General features: G+C 41.6%; 1 protein-coding gene across 1 annotated transcript; it reads left to right on the top strand.

Annotated features, from left to right (window-relative positions):
• Nucleotides 1-330: 330 nt before the first annotated feature.
• Nucleotides 331-19,041, top strand: hgfb (hepatocyte growth factor b). Its single transcript, XM_028431631.1, has 18 exons — nucleotides 331-480; nucleotides 1,535-1,685; nucleotides 1,942-2,054; nucleotides 2,545-2,659; nucleotides 4,574-4,722; nucleotides 5,918-6,038; nucleotides 7,415-7,533; nucleotides 10,785-10,950; nucleotides 11,048-11,181; nucleotides 11,976-12,069; nucleotides 13,180-13,310; nucleotides 14,279-14,308; nucleotides 14,792-14,897; nucleotides 15,879-15,953; nucleotides 16,121-16,270; nucleotides 16,357-16,463; nucleotides 16,834-16,976; nucleotides 17,461-19,041. Exons 1-18 carry the CDS (start codon nucleotides 432-434, stop codon nucleotides 17,638-17,640), a joined length of 2,133 nt encoding a protein of 710 aa, XP_028287432.1. The 5' UTR covers nucleotides 331-431; the 3' UTR covers nucleotides 17,641-19,041.
• Nucleotides 19,042-19,594: the final 553 nt, after the last annotated feature.

Genomic DNA, 19,594 nt, shown 5'->3' on the forward strand with positions numbered 1-19,594 from the left:
TGTTCATGGAGTTCCAGAAGCTTGTCAAGAAAGAAAGAAATGACATCAAATGTGATGTCCACAGTAACTTAAAAAGTTATTAAGTACATGAAAACGCAGACCACGTGGTGTCACTGATGCTTTGGCAGTACTCAGTGTGACATTCAGGACAAATACACTAAACTGGAAACTGGTGTGGGTGAAAATGGATGGAGAGCTAGAAAAACAACAGGCGAAAGGAAGAGAGATAAACACGCGCAAAGGGAGGGAGGGGGGGAAAAAGAGAGAGAGAGCGAGGGAGAGCGAGGGGGAGGGAGGGAGGCGACGAAGTACTTAGAGAGGAGACGCATCATCTGTGCAGTGGTGGAAGCAACATCTCCTGGTTGCAGTCCGACAGCGCAGTACGCAGCGTTTCCAGTTTGTTTCTTGAACTGTAGCTGTGGGACGAGACGATGTGGATTTACAAGCTCATTTTCGGATTCTTGGTCGTGTCTTACTCTGGTAAGTTTGCCGAAAACTATTTACAACTGCCCGGAACGCTGCCTGACGCCTGCCGTGTCTGAACGCGCTGGTTTGCGCTCCACGCTGAACAGACTGTCAAACAGGAGTTCAGAGCGACTGAGTTCTGTGCTCTTCTTTCACTTTGCGAGATGTTGCCATTATATTTATAATCATGAAATCTAATAGGCATTGCTTTAACAATGATGCTATTGTTACACAGCAGAGCTGAGTCTTTTTTCCTTACAGTATTCATCTCCCCAAACCCGAGCGCATTACAGCGCAAAGAGGGAGCATATCTGACTGGATAAAGTAATGAGTGAATTACAGTGAACGCATTGCCCACTGTCCCGCAGGATGACCCTTTAAAAGGAAACCATTCAGTCATCCTGCACTTCCAACAGAGTGCGACTTTCGCGGTTCATTGCTCTTTGGCACAGAGGCAGAGGAACTGGCGAGCCGGTGAACTCAAGTTTGGTATCGGACAAACACGCAGCCTCTGGTCCTCTGTGACCCTCCTCAGCTTGTTCACCATCCAACAACACTGAATGTGAAAGCAGCTCTGTGTGACGTCCTTCTGTTGTTTACACATTCATTCGAAGGAAGCGTAAGAGATGCCAAGTGATTCGGTGCGTGCGTGTGTGTGTATCTGTGCGTGCGTGTGTGTATAAAACACTTAAATTGGCTGGAGTGCATATAGGCAGACAGGTAGGAGGAGGAAAAAAGGATGTGTCAGGAGTTTTCTCTGTAATATGCAAATATCTATCAAACCTGCCAACAATCACACAGTGAGCCTGCACAGCCCGCCCTCCACCTGTGTGAGCATGGTCTGCATCTCACTTGGGACCAATGATAAATAGCAGTGCATCTCATTAGGTCCTGCAGAGCTAATATAACTAGTTAAATCAGACTACTTTGCATTATAATGTAATGATAAATGAATGTTGTATAAATGATTTTCCAAAAAAACTGAAATTAAACAACATAATATGAATAGATGAGTGTTAGTTAAACTGTAGCTGAATGGTTCTAACCCTGTTATATAATTATTCATCAGAGGAAAGAAGAAATGCACTTCAGGACTACCAGAAAACTGATGGCATCCAGCTGGTTCCTGACTCGTCTCACCTGACCAAAAGCAAGAATCTGAGCCTGGACAGGTGTGCTAAAGCCTGCAGCCGCAACAAAAAAGTGCCCTTTACCTGCAGGTGTGTTTACGCTTTGTTGTTTATTTTGTAACATAACTCAGTTCACATTTAAAGGTGCTTTCACAACTTCCTTAACCGTGAGTTCCACAGGCATTAAACCATTGCTGTCCATCTGGTTTTGCAGGCCTTGCTCTTTGCATATTAACTGTGTTATTTGCCCTGGGGCCTCTTTTTTTTCCTTGATAAGGAAAATTGACCGTTATCATCTTATCCCTCTCTTTGTTTTTTTTCTTCCTTATTCCTTCCTTCCTTATAGAGCATTCCTGTATGATCACAAAACCAAGAAATGCCAGTGGTTGTCATTCGACAGGATCTCACCAGGAGCTCAGAGCCACCAGAACTTCAACTACCAACTCTATCAAAAGAAAGGTGCCCTCTGCTATTCTACCTGTACTCTGTCGGCTCAAACTGGACTCATGTCCCCCGTCAACATGCTGTTACATCAGATAAAACATCTTTTTGTTGTGATTATAAAGTAAACTGACTTTCAGAGCAAGCTTTGTAATGATGGGGACCCTCAAGGGAATGACAAGGAGGGGCAAGGATTGTCGCGTTACAGTACATTATGGTTCATTTTCTGTCATTAAGCAGTGTGTAAACAATGGAAATTCCCACCCTATTTCAATCTGACTGACCACAACAGTTATCATGCAAGCTGTGTAGCCTATTTTACTCAATCCAAATTTTGCAGGCTATTAAAACAGACCTGACTTTTGGCATTGTCTTCTCCTTCTGTTTTCTTCATCATCTACGTGCTCACGTTGTGTACAAAACTCTACAATCAGGTTGTTGGATCATCACTTATTTTGTCTCTCTGTGCCTATTCTCCTCTTCCTCCTCCCCTCCATGTCTCTTTCAGACTATGTGAGGGAATGTATAGTGGGGACCGGTCAGAGCTACAGAGGGCGGAGGTCGGTGACGGTGAGTGGGATCCTGTGCCAAGCCTGGGCCTCTCCTATTCCTCATGAACACAAGTAAGAGTCCAATGCAGTTTGTCACCACAATGTCAAACTCAATCGTGTTACAAGTGTGCTTCTGACTGTTAGTGATACAATTAGTTGGTAGCCAGAGGCTACTCTGTATGCGTATATGAGTGTGATATATTAAGGGTTGATTAGGCTCCAGGGAGCGGTCATTCATCAGATCTGACCTCATAGTAACACTTTACAGAATCACAGATCACTTCCTGCTGTGGCTCTTCTGTTTATCTGTGTGTGTGTGTGTGTGTGTGTGTGTGTGTGTGCATGTATTCTACTAGAATTAGGATCATAGCTAATATACAGCCTTTACTTAACAATTTTCGAAGACACAAATGACCAAGAAAACACATAGCATTTAAAGTATACAAAGGCTTTCCTTTGGAGACTTAGATCTAAATAACGCTGGTTAATTGTTAAGTTAAAACCCAAATAATTATCTAGATTTATGGTAGCCATGCTTGCAGTGCAGTATTTCTTGTCAAGGGAGGACAATGTGGGAAGACCAACACTGGGGAGCATTAGGAAGCAAAGACCTCCCTTTGGCACAAGTATTCTCAAGCTCATTATTATTCTGGTTACAGAATAAAAAAATATCTACTGTTCAGGCTTTTGCTTTAAATCCATCACAATTACCAAGAGCATTGCACTAAAATCCAGCTTGCAGGACATCATCATTCATCAGAAAATGCATACAGTATGTTAACTGTGTCATACAGTTATACTGCCTATATTTTAGGTCTGGAGGAGCTCCATTGACAATAAAACCACAGACAACACTGATTATATGGGTGAAGTCAGAGTCATTGATGCAAGCCACTGTAAGAATAAAAAAGATGTGGTAAATCAGCTCCAACTGATGATGGCTGTGTAAGAATATGTATGATGTATTGTGCTTGTTAACAATACCAACAAACATTTTCTTTGTTAATCTTTACTGACAGAACCCAGCAGGCCTGGCTTATCGCACAATCAAAAGCTTCAACAAAACTTAGTGTTCAAGTTGATAGCCTGCAGATTGTTGCCATTATCTGGAGGAGAAATGGGATGTAAAATGATATGAATTGTAACAGAAAGATAGTAGAACAGGAGAAAAAAGGGGGAATGTCACATGAAATACCTGCCCAATGGCAATTTTTTAACAAGAGTCTGCAAACGATGAAAGGGACTTAAAAAGTCCATTCTCCTTTCTTCAGAAGTGTTAAATGACTTTGAAATGCTTTGTCACTACAAAGCAGGAGAATCAAAAGGCAGAGGTGTACCTCCTGTGAACCTGCTTTATCAGACTGCTGTCAATGTGTCTGTAAATCAGCCAATTAAAGCCATTCACTTTGTATGTTTTATCAGTTGACTTACAGGCCTAAGAAACTCACACACACACACACACATGAACAAATAGCCGTATTATCAGTGAAAGGTTTCATTTCTTTTGATTGCCCAGCGGAGACCCTTTCATTTCTGTACCTGTTCTTACCCCCGGCTCTGACAGACTGCTTCATAACTTTATCTCTTTATAATCATGTGCAATAACATAGCTCGACTCACAGTGTCCATCAACTGCTGACCGCAAACATGTGGTCGCCTCATGTAAAAGATATGAGTCATTCATCAGTGTATTTACATTACATTCAGAACCCGCCTCATGGAAAACTAATGTTGTTTTTACACATTAATGTGTTGTTCATGTTAACAATATCATGCCTTTGATGATTCAGTCTGTTACTTAATACCTTATTTACCGGCACATTGTCTGTCAAGCAGCAGCTCATAGAGATTAAAAAGACACGACACAAACTGTTGCCTTGGGTGTTTAAAAAAAAAAAGAGGTTGCTCTGCATGTGAGACCAAATAATTGGCAGCTGGCCTTGGTACATGTGTTTGTTGGAGTAACTGCTGCTTTGCTCCTGACAGATTCATGTCAAAGAGGTTCAGGAAGAAAGACCTCAGAGAAAACTACTGTCGCAACCCAGACAACTCTACTGTTGGCCCGTGGTGCTTTACCACTGACCCCCATCCTTACCTCAGACACCAGGAGTGCGGCATACCACAGTGCTCACAGGGTAGGTTGCACACATATACACAAAGACAATGCCTGCATGTTTATCCTAAAATAATCCCCTGTCCATATTGTAAATGTCTCACCACTTGAAGCTTAATAATCTGCAGCAAATTACATACTTGGACCAAGCAACATTTACATCTGTGCATGTCTATGTGTGTGGGTGCACAGGGTTTCTTCATTTGCCACAGCTGTTTCCAGGTGTGTGGCTCAGTTTGTGCTGTCCTCTCTCATTGCATCAGGCTCGAGTTTTGAACTTAAAGAACCGGGTGTCGGAATGTTAGCGGATATTAATCCCTGCTTCTGCTCTACGTGAATTGTTCGCTGTCTCATCCAGCCCTGTGGCACAACACATGGTTGTGATGAAAGAAAAGACCGTTCTCAATGGCTTTCACCCACTAAGTTATATCACACAATGTTACTGTCAGGAGAGGCTGATAATGACCTCTGTTATATAATCCCTGTGGATTCATGCTGTCAAGGAGGTTGTTTCCTCTGCATGTGTGACACTGGATCACTTTAATGAGAAACCAGGTTGTGGTTCGATAAGACAAAATGGGACTCCTTCTCTGCTCTCCAGCTCACATATGGCGTCCCACTGGGTTATCACAAGTTGTACAATGGAGATAATGACTTTTTATTTTGATGGAGAGCCTGTGCTCTTTCAGACAAAAATGGCTGGAAGGTTTTCTCCAGAAATTAACCGGTCTTAATAGAAAACATACACAGACACACACAAACATGGCGTGTAGCAGCACAAATATGGTCTTAAATGTGCTTTGTCATGACAGGAGCCGACTCATAAACATCTGTTTCTAATCTGAATCCTCTCTGTTGTTTACACAAGACAGTGTATGCTGTGCTCACCATGCAACAAATGAAAAAGATCTTTGCCTTCATTAGCCTGACACAGAATAGGGCCTTCCATACATTATGTGCATATAATGGGTCTCTATGAAGTACTTTATTGTTGCAGAGTTTGTAGCAAAATGTTGCCATAAACAAATCTGGAGCAGAAAATCTAAATTTTAAATATTTTAACGGATGTTTAAACCCACAACTGCACCACTAAGATGATCATTACCGGTATCTGCTTCATTGTGTTTGTTAAAAAATTTGATTCTGTATGTCTCTAAACTGCCTGCCTCTTTGTGGATGTGTGTCTGTGCGTGCATTTGTGTTTTATTGCTGTATAGTTGAGTGTATGACCTGTAATGGGGAAGATTACAGAGGACCTATGGACCACACAGAAAGTGGAAAAGAATGCCAACGGTGGGACCTGGATGAGCCACACAGACACCTGTACCACCCTGAGAGGTGATGCGCGCACACACACACACACACACACACATGTATCAGCATAACACTAAATTGTGCATGCTCAATCACACATAACCCCACACACATGGATATGCATATAATAGCAACAAGCATGAGAATAGCAAATCCAATAATACGTCCATATAACAATTTCATGTGGTTGTGGGGCACCAGCTCAGATGATGAAGTGATTTAGGGTGAGCCGGTGAAAGTTTTCCCCAAAGGAATGCAATTGGAATCTAGTGTGTAATTGTGTTTATGCTGGGAAAACTCTAAATTCGAACTTAATTGGCCCAAATTCCTGTAAGCACTGTAGATTAGAAAGCAGATTTATGTCTAAACTATAGGGAGACCACATAGTTTAATCTGTAGTAGTATCCCTTACATGATCCTTGTGTATCAGCCGTGCGTACGCCTATCTGCGAACTGTTCCAGCAAGTGGGATGGCAGGTGGTCTGGATTAGAGGGGACTCGTTAACACATCCTTAATCATCCCACTGTTTGTGTAAACGAGGTCCCAGACTGCTTACAGCACTAATGTAATGAGAAGGTCCCACAGCCTTATACTGCATGCCTTGAGGCAGTGCGACTTGGGAATGACTTACTGTAGAACACCTGTAGTGGTGCAACTTATTTTCTTCCTGACTCCCCTGAGTTCTGAGCAGATTCACAGATGGAGTCCTTCCACCACTCCAGTTATTAATGTGTCAGTTGCATGCAATGGTGTCAACTGTTTAGTTCTGCTTGAGAAACTGAAAGCATGATTCTGCTTTTATGTACTCCTGAGTTTTAAAAAGGGACTTACAAGCTAATTTCCATCTCTACATTTTTATGATTCACACTTTAAAAATCTACGGGCTCTTTATGCGTTGTCTGTCCAAAACAAGCTGTTATAGCACCTGCCTTTTTAAAAAAGTCCACTTTCATCTGATTAGCCAACTAAGCCTGCCAATTGGCAATATCCAATGAGCTGTGGATTTACTGTGCCTGGATCAAATAACCATGTAAGGAAATCTGTGATATGGTGATGTCAACAAATATTCATAAATCTGAATACTAACCTTGTGACTGTACATTTGCATATTATTATTTGTAAAGTTGTAAAACTTTGCAAAACTTCAAAATGCCTAAAATGATAGATCAGCTATTGATGTCTTCACAGGTCTATACAACAATTAATGCCCTGTATTATAAGTCTTGACATTTTGTCTGTTCTGTAAAACACTATATACCAGTGGAACCGTTGCCCAGAGTTCGTTCCAGTAGTGCAATATTAGAGCCAGAGCTACAACAATGTTTGTGATTTAGCAGTATATTGCCCATATTATTGTAGTCCACACACTGAGTTGGTTATTCTGCACGCTTTGTATTAGGCACCCTGACAAAGGTCTGGATGATAACTACTGTAGGAACCCAGACGGACGCCACAGACCCTGGTGTTTTACCACAGACCCTAACACACCGTGGGAGTACTGCAACATCAAAGTCTGCGGTAAGCATGCATGCATGTTTATTTGTGTGTGGTTGAATGCATTAGAAACATACATGTTAAGTGGAGATTATATTCATGTATGTGAGAGGCTGTGTTCAAAACAGGCCAGTGAAGTATGACTGACTTCACCAGGATTTACAACTTCCCGTACCTTTCATTTCACCACTCCTCTCTGTCTTATTGGCCGATAACATTTATACACACACACAGAGGCAGAGTTCCTCTCTTAGGTTTGGCTCCCTGTTATGTCTTCTCTAATAGCCGGAATGTTTATTTTGCCCCTGCGCCGCTGGCCTGCTGTTTATTGTTCTATGCCAGCTCTTCTGTGTTGTAGTCAAGCTGCACAGAGCTCAGTTGCTGCTCCACATTAACCTGCCTTAAAACGTACAGACACAGCACCAGGGTCTCACACACACTGCTAGCAGATCACTTTCATTACAACTCATATACTTGGTGTAAGTGGTGTGATTGATGTGTAAGGGCTCAGTGTGTGTGTGTGTCACATCTGGCTTTGCTTGCTGTGTGTCTTTGCATTTGTAGTAAACCAGCAGATACTGTATGCTTTAGTCACCCTGCAATCAGTGACGACGTCCCTGTAAGAGCCACTGTGGGCTTCAGGAACATAAAACAGAGACGGATCTAGTGTTATTGTTGGGCTCAGCTTATTTCTCTTGAGTCTATGACTGGCTTGCTCTGCCTGCTAAAATCATCAGCAGTCCTGGCACCATGTTTACTAGATGGCACTCCTCCATACGGACTCAGTGATTCACTGTTCCCCCCTGTTTTCTCCCCCTCCAAAAACTGTCTCCCACCCTGTGCTCTCTATCCTTCTCTCACTTGCTCTCTGATATGGGAGTTTTTTTGGGAATGGACCAAGTTTACGACCCAGTTAGTCTTAATCAAAACAAGGCAGAGAGGACAGAGCAAGAGACAGAAAGATAAAGTGTTCTTTTGACAGGGCCTCTTCTTTTGTTTACTGTCAAACTAGTTCAGATCTATTTTTAGACATATTGTATGAACAGAAAATATCTGCTTTAGAGAACTGAAGAACTCCAACTTTACACATTTTTGAATGTAGTTGTGTACAGTGCTGAGCCTAATGAACCTAGTGTCTAACGGTGCCTTTCTATGAAGAAAAGTTGAACAGATAAGATTTGATGCCTCGTTTCCCTGTTACAATATACTCTGGGTGAGGGGTGCCCGTACTTCTTTGGCTCGTGAGCTACCCACTACCACTAATCATACATATTTTATCGGCCTACAATTAATTTCCAATTCAGATATAAACAGGTTAAAATAATCAAAGAAAACAACAATAAAAGTAAAATTGTGTAGTTAAATTAAATCTTTAGTATAAACAACTTTAAAATGTACCCATGGGCAACTAGTCGAAGTCTGTCATGGGGCAGGCTGTGGGTATCAAGTAAAGAGAGGATGGTAAATGGATGATAATACATGGCAATCCCCATTTTTACCATGTATTTTAACTCATATAACGTCTTGACAGCAAGCAGAGTTTTCCTAGTTGAATTTAATTTTCATCAGCTCATCATTGATGGATGGACTTATGCACGCAGCATGACACCTTCACCTTCAGTCTGGCAGCACATTCCTCTCTGTTGGCCTGCAGCATTCAGCTGTTTGTCCAGTTTGTTCAGCTCTCACTCCTTTAGTCATTCACACTACTACAATGCACCAACACACTATGACAATTGTACTACTTCACTGAATAGAAACCATGAACTTATTATTGTAATATTTTTTATTAGTTTGCATATGTATATAAAAATAATATTTGCTGCTCTTATTATAGCACAAGACGTGTGGGTGGAAATATAGGCACACCTGATTTGGTTGCAAACTGTCTGAACCATTTGGAGTTTACTGGGAGATAAAATTGTGTGACTATGGAACAATGGTCCAAATGACATTCTTCTTACACCTCCCTCCTCAAACCGCCTTCTTGAAGGTTCAGGGTGAGGCTTGCATTACTTAATAGTGCTGTTTGGTCCCATACAAGTTTTTTCACAGCACTGTTATAATCCATCATTTGAAAAAAAAAATAGTTTTGCTTGCAGTTTGTGGCCAACAATAATCAAGTGATCTGCGCTCAGATGCCCATGTTTTTGCAGAGGATGTCATTCAGAGGAAATTTAAGACCGTCAACCTTTAAAACGTCTATTAAAATATTTGTTTACTCTTCCTGGTCGCTCTGTGAAAATGCAAAGCGCAACACAAAAGAACGACTTTCAACCTTGTGAACTTTCCAGGAACCTCGGGTGGGAAAAACTAGTCTTACAAATGGTAGGCAAATTCAAATATGTTTGGTATGTTATCAAAGTATTTTTATAAAGCAATTTACCAAGGTTACAGAGGAGTGCTATAGTTCAGCTGAAGTTTACCTCAATCTCAGAAAGCTCAGCTCTCACGTCTCAACTGTGCGGGTCACAGTTACTGTTTTCAAAATCTTCCCATCAACTATTTCACCTAAATTAGGCTGTTATCAGTTGTATGCAAATGGCTGCATAAATTAGCAAACCAAATTACTTCCAGTAGAAGTGTCGGTTGGTGTAGAATTTAACACGACCATTATTTAGTGTGTTGTCTTTTGTGTTTTTTCAGTGCTTGAGAGAAATATATAAACCATAGCATCATATTGTGTCAGTTAAGTCCAAAAGTCATACTACATGAAGTTGTGTATTTATATAGAGCTTTTTTTTCCCACTCAACTTAGAGTTAGGTGTCTTGCCCAGGGACACATTGGTATGCAGCCAATGTAGGATCAAAGTCATACCACATACCTAATGTCAGGACTACAATGCCTATAGGAGAGGAAATAGATCTTCATACCAGCAGGTGACAGTAGTCTTGCAGACTGCTCTGCAGTTATACAAATACTCAAACCAAGCAGTCCTGGTCTATTATTTTTACACCAATCCAGAGGTCATTTTGAAGAGTCAGTCAAAATGATCTCTAATTGACGGGTTCTGCTACCTATTCAACATGTTTAATTTGCCAAAAACCTGTCACCAAAGGTCTGACCAGTGCCAAAAACAAGGGCAACAGATGCTCACTGATGCCTGGACATTGGCTAATAGCTGACCACTGACATGGTATATCATGATCTGTATGCATCAGTGTTTCTCCCCATAGTCTAATTTTGTCCAATCTTTCAATTCTGCCCATGTAGAAAGGTTATGACTATGGCAAGAAAATTGATCTTTTTTGTAATATTTCTGCTCTCTTTACAGAAACGCCTCCTAAAAGCAATGTGGTAGAAACAACTGAGTGTTACCAGGGGAGAGGAGACGGATACAGGGGAACAGTAGATGTGACGCCCACTGGACTCACCTGCCAACGCTGGGACTCTCAGTATCCCCATAACCACACATTCATACCTCAAGCCTACCCCTGCAAGTGAGTCAGAAACATGAGGCAACCATCCACTCACTCACCCACCAGCATGTACTTGTATCTGAGCAGATTGCAGGATGATTTTCCTTGTGTTTTCTAGGGACCTGCGCGAGAACTATTGTCGGAATCCAGATGGTCAAGAATCCCCCTGGTGCTTCACTACAGACCCAAGAGTCCGCACAATGTTCTGCACCAGTATCCCTCAGTGCGGCACCCAAAACAAGCCTGGTAGTGGTAAGAGACTTAGCATCTTTATTTGACACTGAAAGTATCAAGGGAGAGGCTGTTGAAGCATGGAAATACTTGGTATTTTCATATTTTGTGGACTGGTGAGTTCTTATGAGACCCTGTAACCACATATATTGGTTTCGTAACCATGTTTCCTCCGTCCCTACGGAAATCTGTAGCCCTATATGACTGTGGGAAGGACTGACCACCATTTCTCACCATAAATAAAATCTGACAGCAGCTCTGAATGGTCAGGTCTCACTGGACAGTGAAAGATGGAGTGGACGGATTAGTGCTGCTTGAGATTCTTTTTGGGGTAGCAAGAGATTTGGAAGTAAAAGATGTAGATCTATGGCTGAATACACAAATTCAGATTTCCCAGGGGATCTTTCTTTAAGATTGTGTGCCCTTGCATCAGGATTATAAACCCAGTCTGAGGTTGTGTTGTGGCTTACCCTGGAGGGTTGAATACATTCCCATATAGAAATAAAATTCAGGGTGACACACAGTTTTAGAAACCTATTTATGACCCATGCATTTTGTAAGGCAGCATTGTGGAAGACTTCTTTTATGTTCTCAGCTTTGCATATTCTAGATCTAATGACAACCATGATAGCTCATCTAAGGGTTTTTTTTCTATCTAACAGTACTCTATACATGATGCTACACTTTAAAGTGGCAAAGGATGCCTGTGGAGTCTGTTTTGCATGTTTTTGTTCTAAGCTCTAGTATGTTTGTATGTGGGACATGTGTTGTGAATGACTGTCTCATTTTATTTCTGTCTTCGTGTCCAAATGCAGACTGCTATGAAAGCTTCGGAGAGAATTACCAAGGACAGCAGTCAAGGACTAGATCAAACCTGCCCTGTGCTCCCTGGAGAGACCACAGCAACAGGTCAGCCCACTGGATCCCTGCTACTTCCTAACAGAAAATGAACTTTCTCAAATTCCACTGATGTCCAAAACCACCTGTGCCATTAATATATCTCAGACAAATGTCTCTGTAAAATAGAGATTAGGATGTAACACTGTTAGACAGCTGGCAGACACCTAACAAAATGATAATGAGTAAAAGACATGCATATTTTATAGGTATCAAAAGTAGGTCTTGGAAAGTTGGTGCAAGCTTGAGCACAACAATGCGCCTGTGTTTCTGAAAACCATGTGTGCAAACGTGGTTGTAATGCAGGAAGGCAACTTATTATTGACCTCTAGTTAAATCGTATTGTTGTTAGCAGATCAAGTCAAGCCTCTTGGTTCTCAGAGGACAAAACAGCTCCTGCGGGTACCATGACTAGCCTCCCCAGCATCTCTTAGTGGTTAGAAAAGTGTTTCCCTGAAGATGACCTAACTCAGCAGGAATGACTCCCAGTGATCACTTGGCTGGGGGATATACACTCCACTCCTCACCCTTGACCCCAAACCCCTCCTTTGTAGGAACCCTTCAAAGCTACTCAACTCCACAGCTTGGATCCTGTCATGGGTCAAAAGTCAGGGTTAGGGAGTCACAGCATGAGCTGGCTGTGCCAGAAATATAATACATGTAAACACACTGATTTGAAACTCTGGATCACTGTAATCTGGTCATCAGACTCCCCTCTATTTAGTGCCTCTTTTTTAATTACAATTTGGAATTTAGTCTGAGAAAGAATTTTGTTTGTGGTTCTAAGATACTATGAGAATACACTCATGTGTGGGATACGTCTGCATGAGCATGCATTAAATATGTGAATGTAGGTGGGTGCATACTGTCTGAGTGAGTAATTCCTCTGCGGATCGCCTCCTTATCTTGTCTGGAGGGAGAGAGCCTACACAGCTGTGTATTTAGTTCAGATCATATCTGGATGAATCCATTCAGCTTTTACTAATAGTTATAAATCAATGTAAAAACCTTTAGACTTACTCAAAGGAGAAAAAAAACTTGTTTTGAACAATGTCCTAAGGGCATACTGACTGTTGATGTAAGATTAGTCAAGGAATCTTTTGTTTTTCTGTGTTCATTCAGTGGTGAGAGGGGCATGCTGATGGCCGGCCTGGAGGGAAACTACTGCAGAAATCCTGATAAAGACAAACACGGTCCCTGGTGTTACACCAATAATTCTGCCATACCCTGGGACTACTGCAATGTAAAACCATGTGAGTCTATATACACATGTACATGTAATACCTTTAGGTGTGCACACTCTTGCTTAGAGGGACATGCTTGGAGAAAACACAGTGAGACATTGTGGCCTTGTCATACTTGTCATACTAGATCAAAGACTGAACTACCGTAGATTTGTTTTCACTCTAGCTTACGTAGAAACACACACACTTGATTTACAATGTGTAAGTCTGTGTACACATGCAAGTCAGCGTGATCCGCAACTCATTAGGAAGACTGGGCAGGGCAGGGTGTCTTACTAAGTATTCCCACATGGACCATGAGCCAGAGGCATCATGACTGTATGCATCTGGTGCATAGAAATATACAAATTATTCATTAGCTGCTAATGTAACATAACAGCATGTTACACAATCCAGCATATACACTCCTGTCTAAATGACTTGTCAACAATGCTGTTACATTTTGGATTATTATAACCAACCTGACAAACTCCCATTAATATAGTCTGTAATCTGCCTAAACATACAGAAATAATAGTAAAATTTTTAGGAGAGCATTTCGGTTTTTAGACCAAAACAGAAATTATAGCAAAAACACTTAAAGGAGCAGTGTGTGTCATTTACTGCCAACTAGTGTTGAGATTGCAGATTGCAGTCCTCCCTCACTCCAGAAGAGCCAATCAGGGCTTTCAACACAGAGAAGATAAAAAAAAACCCAGTTTGGGCTAATGTAGGAATATGGCAGTGCACCACAGCAGGCTCTGTAGAAAAGGACGCACGCACACTTTGTTTGAAGGGCTCATTTTAGACAAAAATACAACGATTCATGGTTAAACGTGATTATATACTAATGTCGCTAATAGACCCTGCTAAATCAGGCTCAGACAAACACAGCTGTACTGTACTGCCACTGTGAAATTAACAGCCCGGTGGGGGGGAGGTCGCCTTTGTATCAGTTTATACTCCTTAATAACTTGCTTGCATCCTCTCTTTTGCAGGTGATGATTTAGAGAACAGCATTCCACTGGGTGAGTGTCTCCGTCAGCCTTGTCTGTGTTTGCTAAGCTCCTGATCCAATAGTCTCAAAGACTAGCAGTGGGCTTTCAGAAGTCAACTGACTGGTTTTTATGTCCAGCTATTACAGTGCATGATGCTGGACATTATGCTGCTTTGTGTGCTGTTCTTATGCCCATAATAACTGAAGAGCAGAGGCTGAATCCCCGACTCTCTTTAGTTCTGGAGATGAAATTACTGTGTTGTGTGAACATATTGAATAATGACCTGAATTAATGGCGTCATTAACAGTAACAGGTTAGGTTTTATATCTAATAATGATTACGGTGGATCATTAAGCAGCTCAAGCGCCTCTTGTATTGTGAGTGTGTAAACAATATGTCAACATCATCTACAGCATGCCTGTGCCTGTGAATACATATTCATGAATCGAATTAAATGCATTGTTTATGAGTGTACACATTCTATGTGTGTGTTTCTGTTTTGTTTTCTTCTAGCTGAGCTGTCCTCCGTGGGGTGTTTTGTCCATAAAAGGACCAGAATCGTGGGAGGAGGTCCGGTGGGCATATCAGAAGGCAGCTGGATGGTCAGCATACAGAAAGGGTATGACAGGGTTTAGCATTCTACACATTTTACCCTACCACTGGAGAACAGCAGAGCATCTGGCTCAAAACGCCCAGATTCCCCTTTTTTGACTTTAAAATGTAAGGTTCAAATGTTGTTTCAGAAGACTCCAATTTTAGACTTTTACACATGTAGGTATAGCAGCCAGTCATACAATGACAATCAGTTCAATGAAACAGCCCCATTGTTTTAGCATCGGTAAACATCAAACTGTAACATTTCAGTTTACCAGAAGGACGGCATGCCAAATGCCTCAACTAAGTGGGTGTACCATAAACCGAGTGATGACAGGACAGAGGCTGTGTGCCAAAAATGCAGTTTGAAACTGGATTATCATGATGGCACCCAAATTACCTGAGCGCACCCTGTTCCAGTACACAAGAACAAACACAGCCATCATTCCTAACCAGAACAAATCAGTTCTGTTATTTGTGACCCGCAACAACAAATAAACACAGGCAGGGCAGGAAGGCCTTCACACAAAACTCTGCCAGGTGCCACCTTTCTGCAAGGCTGCACAGAGGTGTGAGTAAATGCATTTGTGGTTTCAAATGCAAGCATGTGGAACAATCAGAAAATAATTGTGCCACTCCCTCCTTTTATTCACTCAACAACATCAGCGGCGACATCAGCGGCTTTGTCTCAACCTGAAATGTTTACAAAGAGCAACCAAAAAGTGCTGCCTGCAACCTTTAAAGTGAGATACGACTGTCTGAACTGCTGTTTAAGTTAAAAAATGTAATCCAGGACATTTTGTGATGTGATGGACTCTACTGTTGGCTTGTCATAGTACAATAAAATATGCCTCTCAATAAATTTAGCATGTCTGAGGGTCGATTGGATTCCTCTGAATTCCCTTTGTAAAACAATGACAGAATTAGGTCATGCACAGTACTCCACAGCTGCTGATGTGTTAGATTAGTCTATCACGTGTCATTTCTGTTTTGTGTTCTTTTCCAGATCACTACACTGGTGTGGAGGCTCACTAATACGAGAGGAGTGGGTTCTTACTGACATACAGTGCTTCTCCTCATGGTAACTTTGCTCTCATTTGCTTTAACCTTCAACTGCCGGTGCACTTTTCTTTATTTATGCATTCGGGTTGTGTGTCATTTTCCATATTCAGGCACAGCTGACTCTAGGTGTTTGTCTGGATCAGACTGCTCAGTGGAGAGTATTAACTCCATCTTGTGTCTTTTCAGTGTTCCAGACCTAAGTGAGTATCGGGTGTGGCTGGGAGTGTCCGATATTCGAGAGGACGCTCCTGACTGGTCCAAGAGACAGGAAGTCAGCATTGCTCATGTGATATGTGGTCCTGAGGGCTCCAGTCTAGCACTTCTACGACTCTCTAAGTGAGTGTCTGGAAAACTAATTTAAGTGATATACTGACACTATATATTTCTGTGTGTGATGCCGATCTTGTTTTGTACTTGTGTAGGCCTGCCCTTCCAGCAGACAATGTCCATACCATTCAGCTGCCTATTGCTGGATGCTCCATCCCAGAGGGAACGATATGCAAAATGTATGGATGGGGAGAGACACAAGGTGCTAATATTCACTATAAAGCTACAAATTAATGCCTATAGTCTTAAGATATCATGGTTTTGCACTGTTTTGTCTTTTCTTTGCTAATTTCTTGACTAAAATGGTCCCACCCCACCTGGGAGGTTTCACATGCATTTATTCAATCAACTGAAGAATGGTACATATCCATGTTAATGCTAGTCATTTCAATTACTGTAAAAAAATGGTATTGTTTGGTAATTGCTTCTGTTGTTGTCCTACTTCATTCTGCATTCACCTTATCTATAAGATAGTGATACAAATTTTATTACAAATGTCTGTGTCAATTAATTATGAATTAAGTGACATGGTAATGCAGCATGTTTTTAAAAACGGCTTCCATCTCTTTCAGGCACTGGTCATGATGATGTCCTGAAGGCAGTGGACCTCCCTATTGTGAGTCGCGATAGGTGTAGAGAGATGCACAGAGGGAACCTCCACATTACAAACACCAATATCTGTGCAGGAGGAAAGAGGAATGAAGGCGTGTGTGAGGTAAACCTATTATTATTTTGCTGTAGATATTATTTTGCTGTGGATTAACTGGATGTTTAAGCTCAATTGAGTGGTGTCAGGTTTGTTCAGGTTTTATATGGGTAAGCAAGAAGCATGCATTAGTCCTATGGATAAAGTAATTGTTCCCAGTGAGGGTTTTAGCGCCTTGGTTCAACACACACGCTTTCAAAGCCCAGTTTGATCTAAATCTCAAACAAATGTTATTTGAATCCATGGGCTTAGCAGTCAGCCTGCTGTAAATAGAGCAGCTGGAGGCTGTTGCACTAAATTTCATCAGCTATCAAAGACTCGGTCTTGTGGTTTCTAGCTTTGGATGAGAGCTGCCCATGTTCACAAATGCTGGTGGTACTGTCTGTCAGAGTGTTAAAATACATTTTGGTTTCATTTAACCCTCCCAAAAAATGTGAACAGCGATGATAGCCACTGACACAGAAAAATGTGCTGTCTATTTCTTCTTTTGCAGAGGGATTACGGCGGCCCTCTGGTGTGTCGGGATGGTGACATCAGGGTTATTGTTGGAGTAAGTGTCCATGGCAGAGGTTGTGCTCGGGCCAACCAGCCTGGCATCTTTATTAATGTGCCCTTCTACACACAATGGATCTACAAGGTCTTCAAATATTACCCCAACCCTGAGATCATTTAGAGACATAACAAAGTTTAAATCACTGTCAGGGGACTGAATAGATGCTCTGTAACTCAGGACACCAGGTTTCTGTGTTCATTATGTGTCTTTCTCTGAGTCATTGAGGGTGACTATGAGGACTAAATGTTGCTGCAGTTCATATCTTAGACGTGAGACAGCAGAAGCAGCCGGCAAGGAAAAAGGTACATAATGCAAGTTGATTATGTGTCTTGAACCAGGAACAAACAAATATGTGGTTTTCATCCATTTCACAATTTTTACTGTGGCAAATCCACCAGATTCATGTGTGTGTATGTGAATACTCCTGGTATTACTTGAATGTATTGAACACCAAATGCAGTGGTCCAGCAGCTCCCTTTGTAGAGTACATCGATGGGCCACTTAAGAGAACTACCCAGTGGTAGAGCAACCATAAGGGCACTCTCACCAAGCTCCATGCATCACCATGGGCTTAGATAAAGTGGTCCTTACTGTACATAGTATTTTAATGAGTGTGTTTGTGACACTCTAAATGTAATTTAGGTCTTATAGATCTATGGCAAGTAAATATGAATGTTACGATAGGCAGGTTTCAGCTTTCAGTCAAGTTTTATACTGATGTCAAATGTGCAGAAACACCTAGATAAACACCATGTTCAGTAACGCAATGCCACTGACTGTATATATGGGTATGCTCTTGGCTGTCTGTGTGTAAGTAAAATGAATGTATGGTTACCCAGCCTTTATAGAAAAACAACAGAACATGTTAACATTCATGTGTACACACAGGCTCGTCTATCCTATCCTTACAACCAAGTGTTAATTCATCCAGGGCGTGTCTGTTTTCTGTGTGCAGCAGTCTTTATGCAAAAAAGAAAAATGCAGAGGGAACACTGTGTGTGTGTTTGTGTATGTGTGTGTGTGTGAGAGAGAGAGAGAGAGAGCTGGAGTTGAATGAATTATCCCCACACTCAGACCTTGGCAGACCCCCAATTCCATTCCATTCTGGATATTAGTGTCACAAAGTCTGTTGCTTCAGACTCTGTGTATGGGATGGTCTTTGTAACGGGACTGTCTGTAATGGGCTTCACTGTGATGACTGAATGGCCCCCGAAACACATTAACACACCTCTTTTACTAGTGTAAATGATTAAGATGGCTTTATATTATAACAACATTATGTGTATGTGTGGGGAACAAACGGCTGGATGTGTGTGTGTGTGTGTGTGTGTGTGTGTGTATGTGCACTGAAAGAGGCTGCAAGCTGCTATATTCTACAGGTTGTACAGGCTGCCTTATGTTTTCTGTATAATGTACATTCACTATAATGGTCATTTTATCCAATATGCTAAATTTTAAACCCAGTGTCAGCAAATATTTGAAATGCTGTGTCACTATATTAAATGTTTTTTTTAAAACGTTTCTTTTTCATGTCGTGACTTTCTTTGAATGTATGTGATTTATGCTGTATAATTAATACAAGGTTGTTGTGCTTCACTACCAGAAGATGGCACCACAGTAGCATAGAGACTTTAAGGATGTCTTGGTAATCTTGCTAATCTCTCTCTCTCTCACTCACCAACACACACACACACACACAGACTCACACTTGCACACACGCATATTCCCACGTTTACAAAGGCACATACCTGCACACACCAGCCATTTCGGACTTGTACTGTAGCTGCTTTTGATCACCTATTACAACAGAATATCAGTATTTTGTCACCCCATTCAGAGTTTAGAGATAGATATATAGGGGTGTATGTGTAGAGGTGTGTGGGTGTGTATGTATGAGAGAGAGTGTGTAAAGGTGAAAGAGCGCAGGAGAGCGGCGAATGAGAGCTGGAGATTAAATGCTGAATCCATTGATGCTGTATTAAGGAACTTATGGAGCAAGCAGAAAATACACTGGGATCGACATTTTCTTTCGCAATGCACACAGTGTGTGCTAACGCTGACACGACACACAGCA

The sequence above is a fragment of the Parambassis ranga genome, chromosome 19 (genome assembly GCF_900634625.1).
Source record: "Parambassis ranga chromosome 19, fParRan2.1, whole genome shotgun sequence".
Lineage (NCBI taxonomy): Eukaryota > Metazoa > Chordata > Actinopteri > Ambassidae > Parambassis > Parambassis ranga.

Coding starts and splice junctions, on each gene's coding strand:
- hgfb (XM_028431631.1), top strand. CDS start 432: ATGTGGATTTACAAGCTCATTTTCGGATTCTTGGTCGTGTCTTACTCT. Junction 4,723..5,917: donor CATACCACAGTGCTCACAGG/GTAGGTTGCACA, acceptor ATTGCTGTATAG/TTGAGTGTATGACCTGTAAT. Junction 16,271..16,356: donor GCACTTCTACGACTCTCTAA/GTGAGTGTCTGG, acceptor GTACTTGTGTAG/GCCTGCCCTTCCAGCAGACA.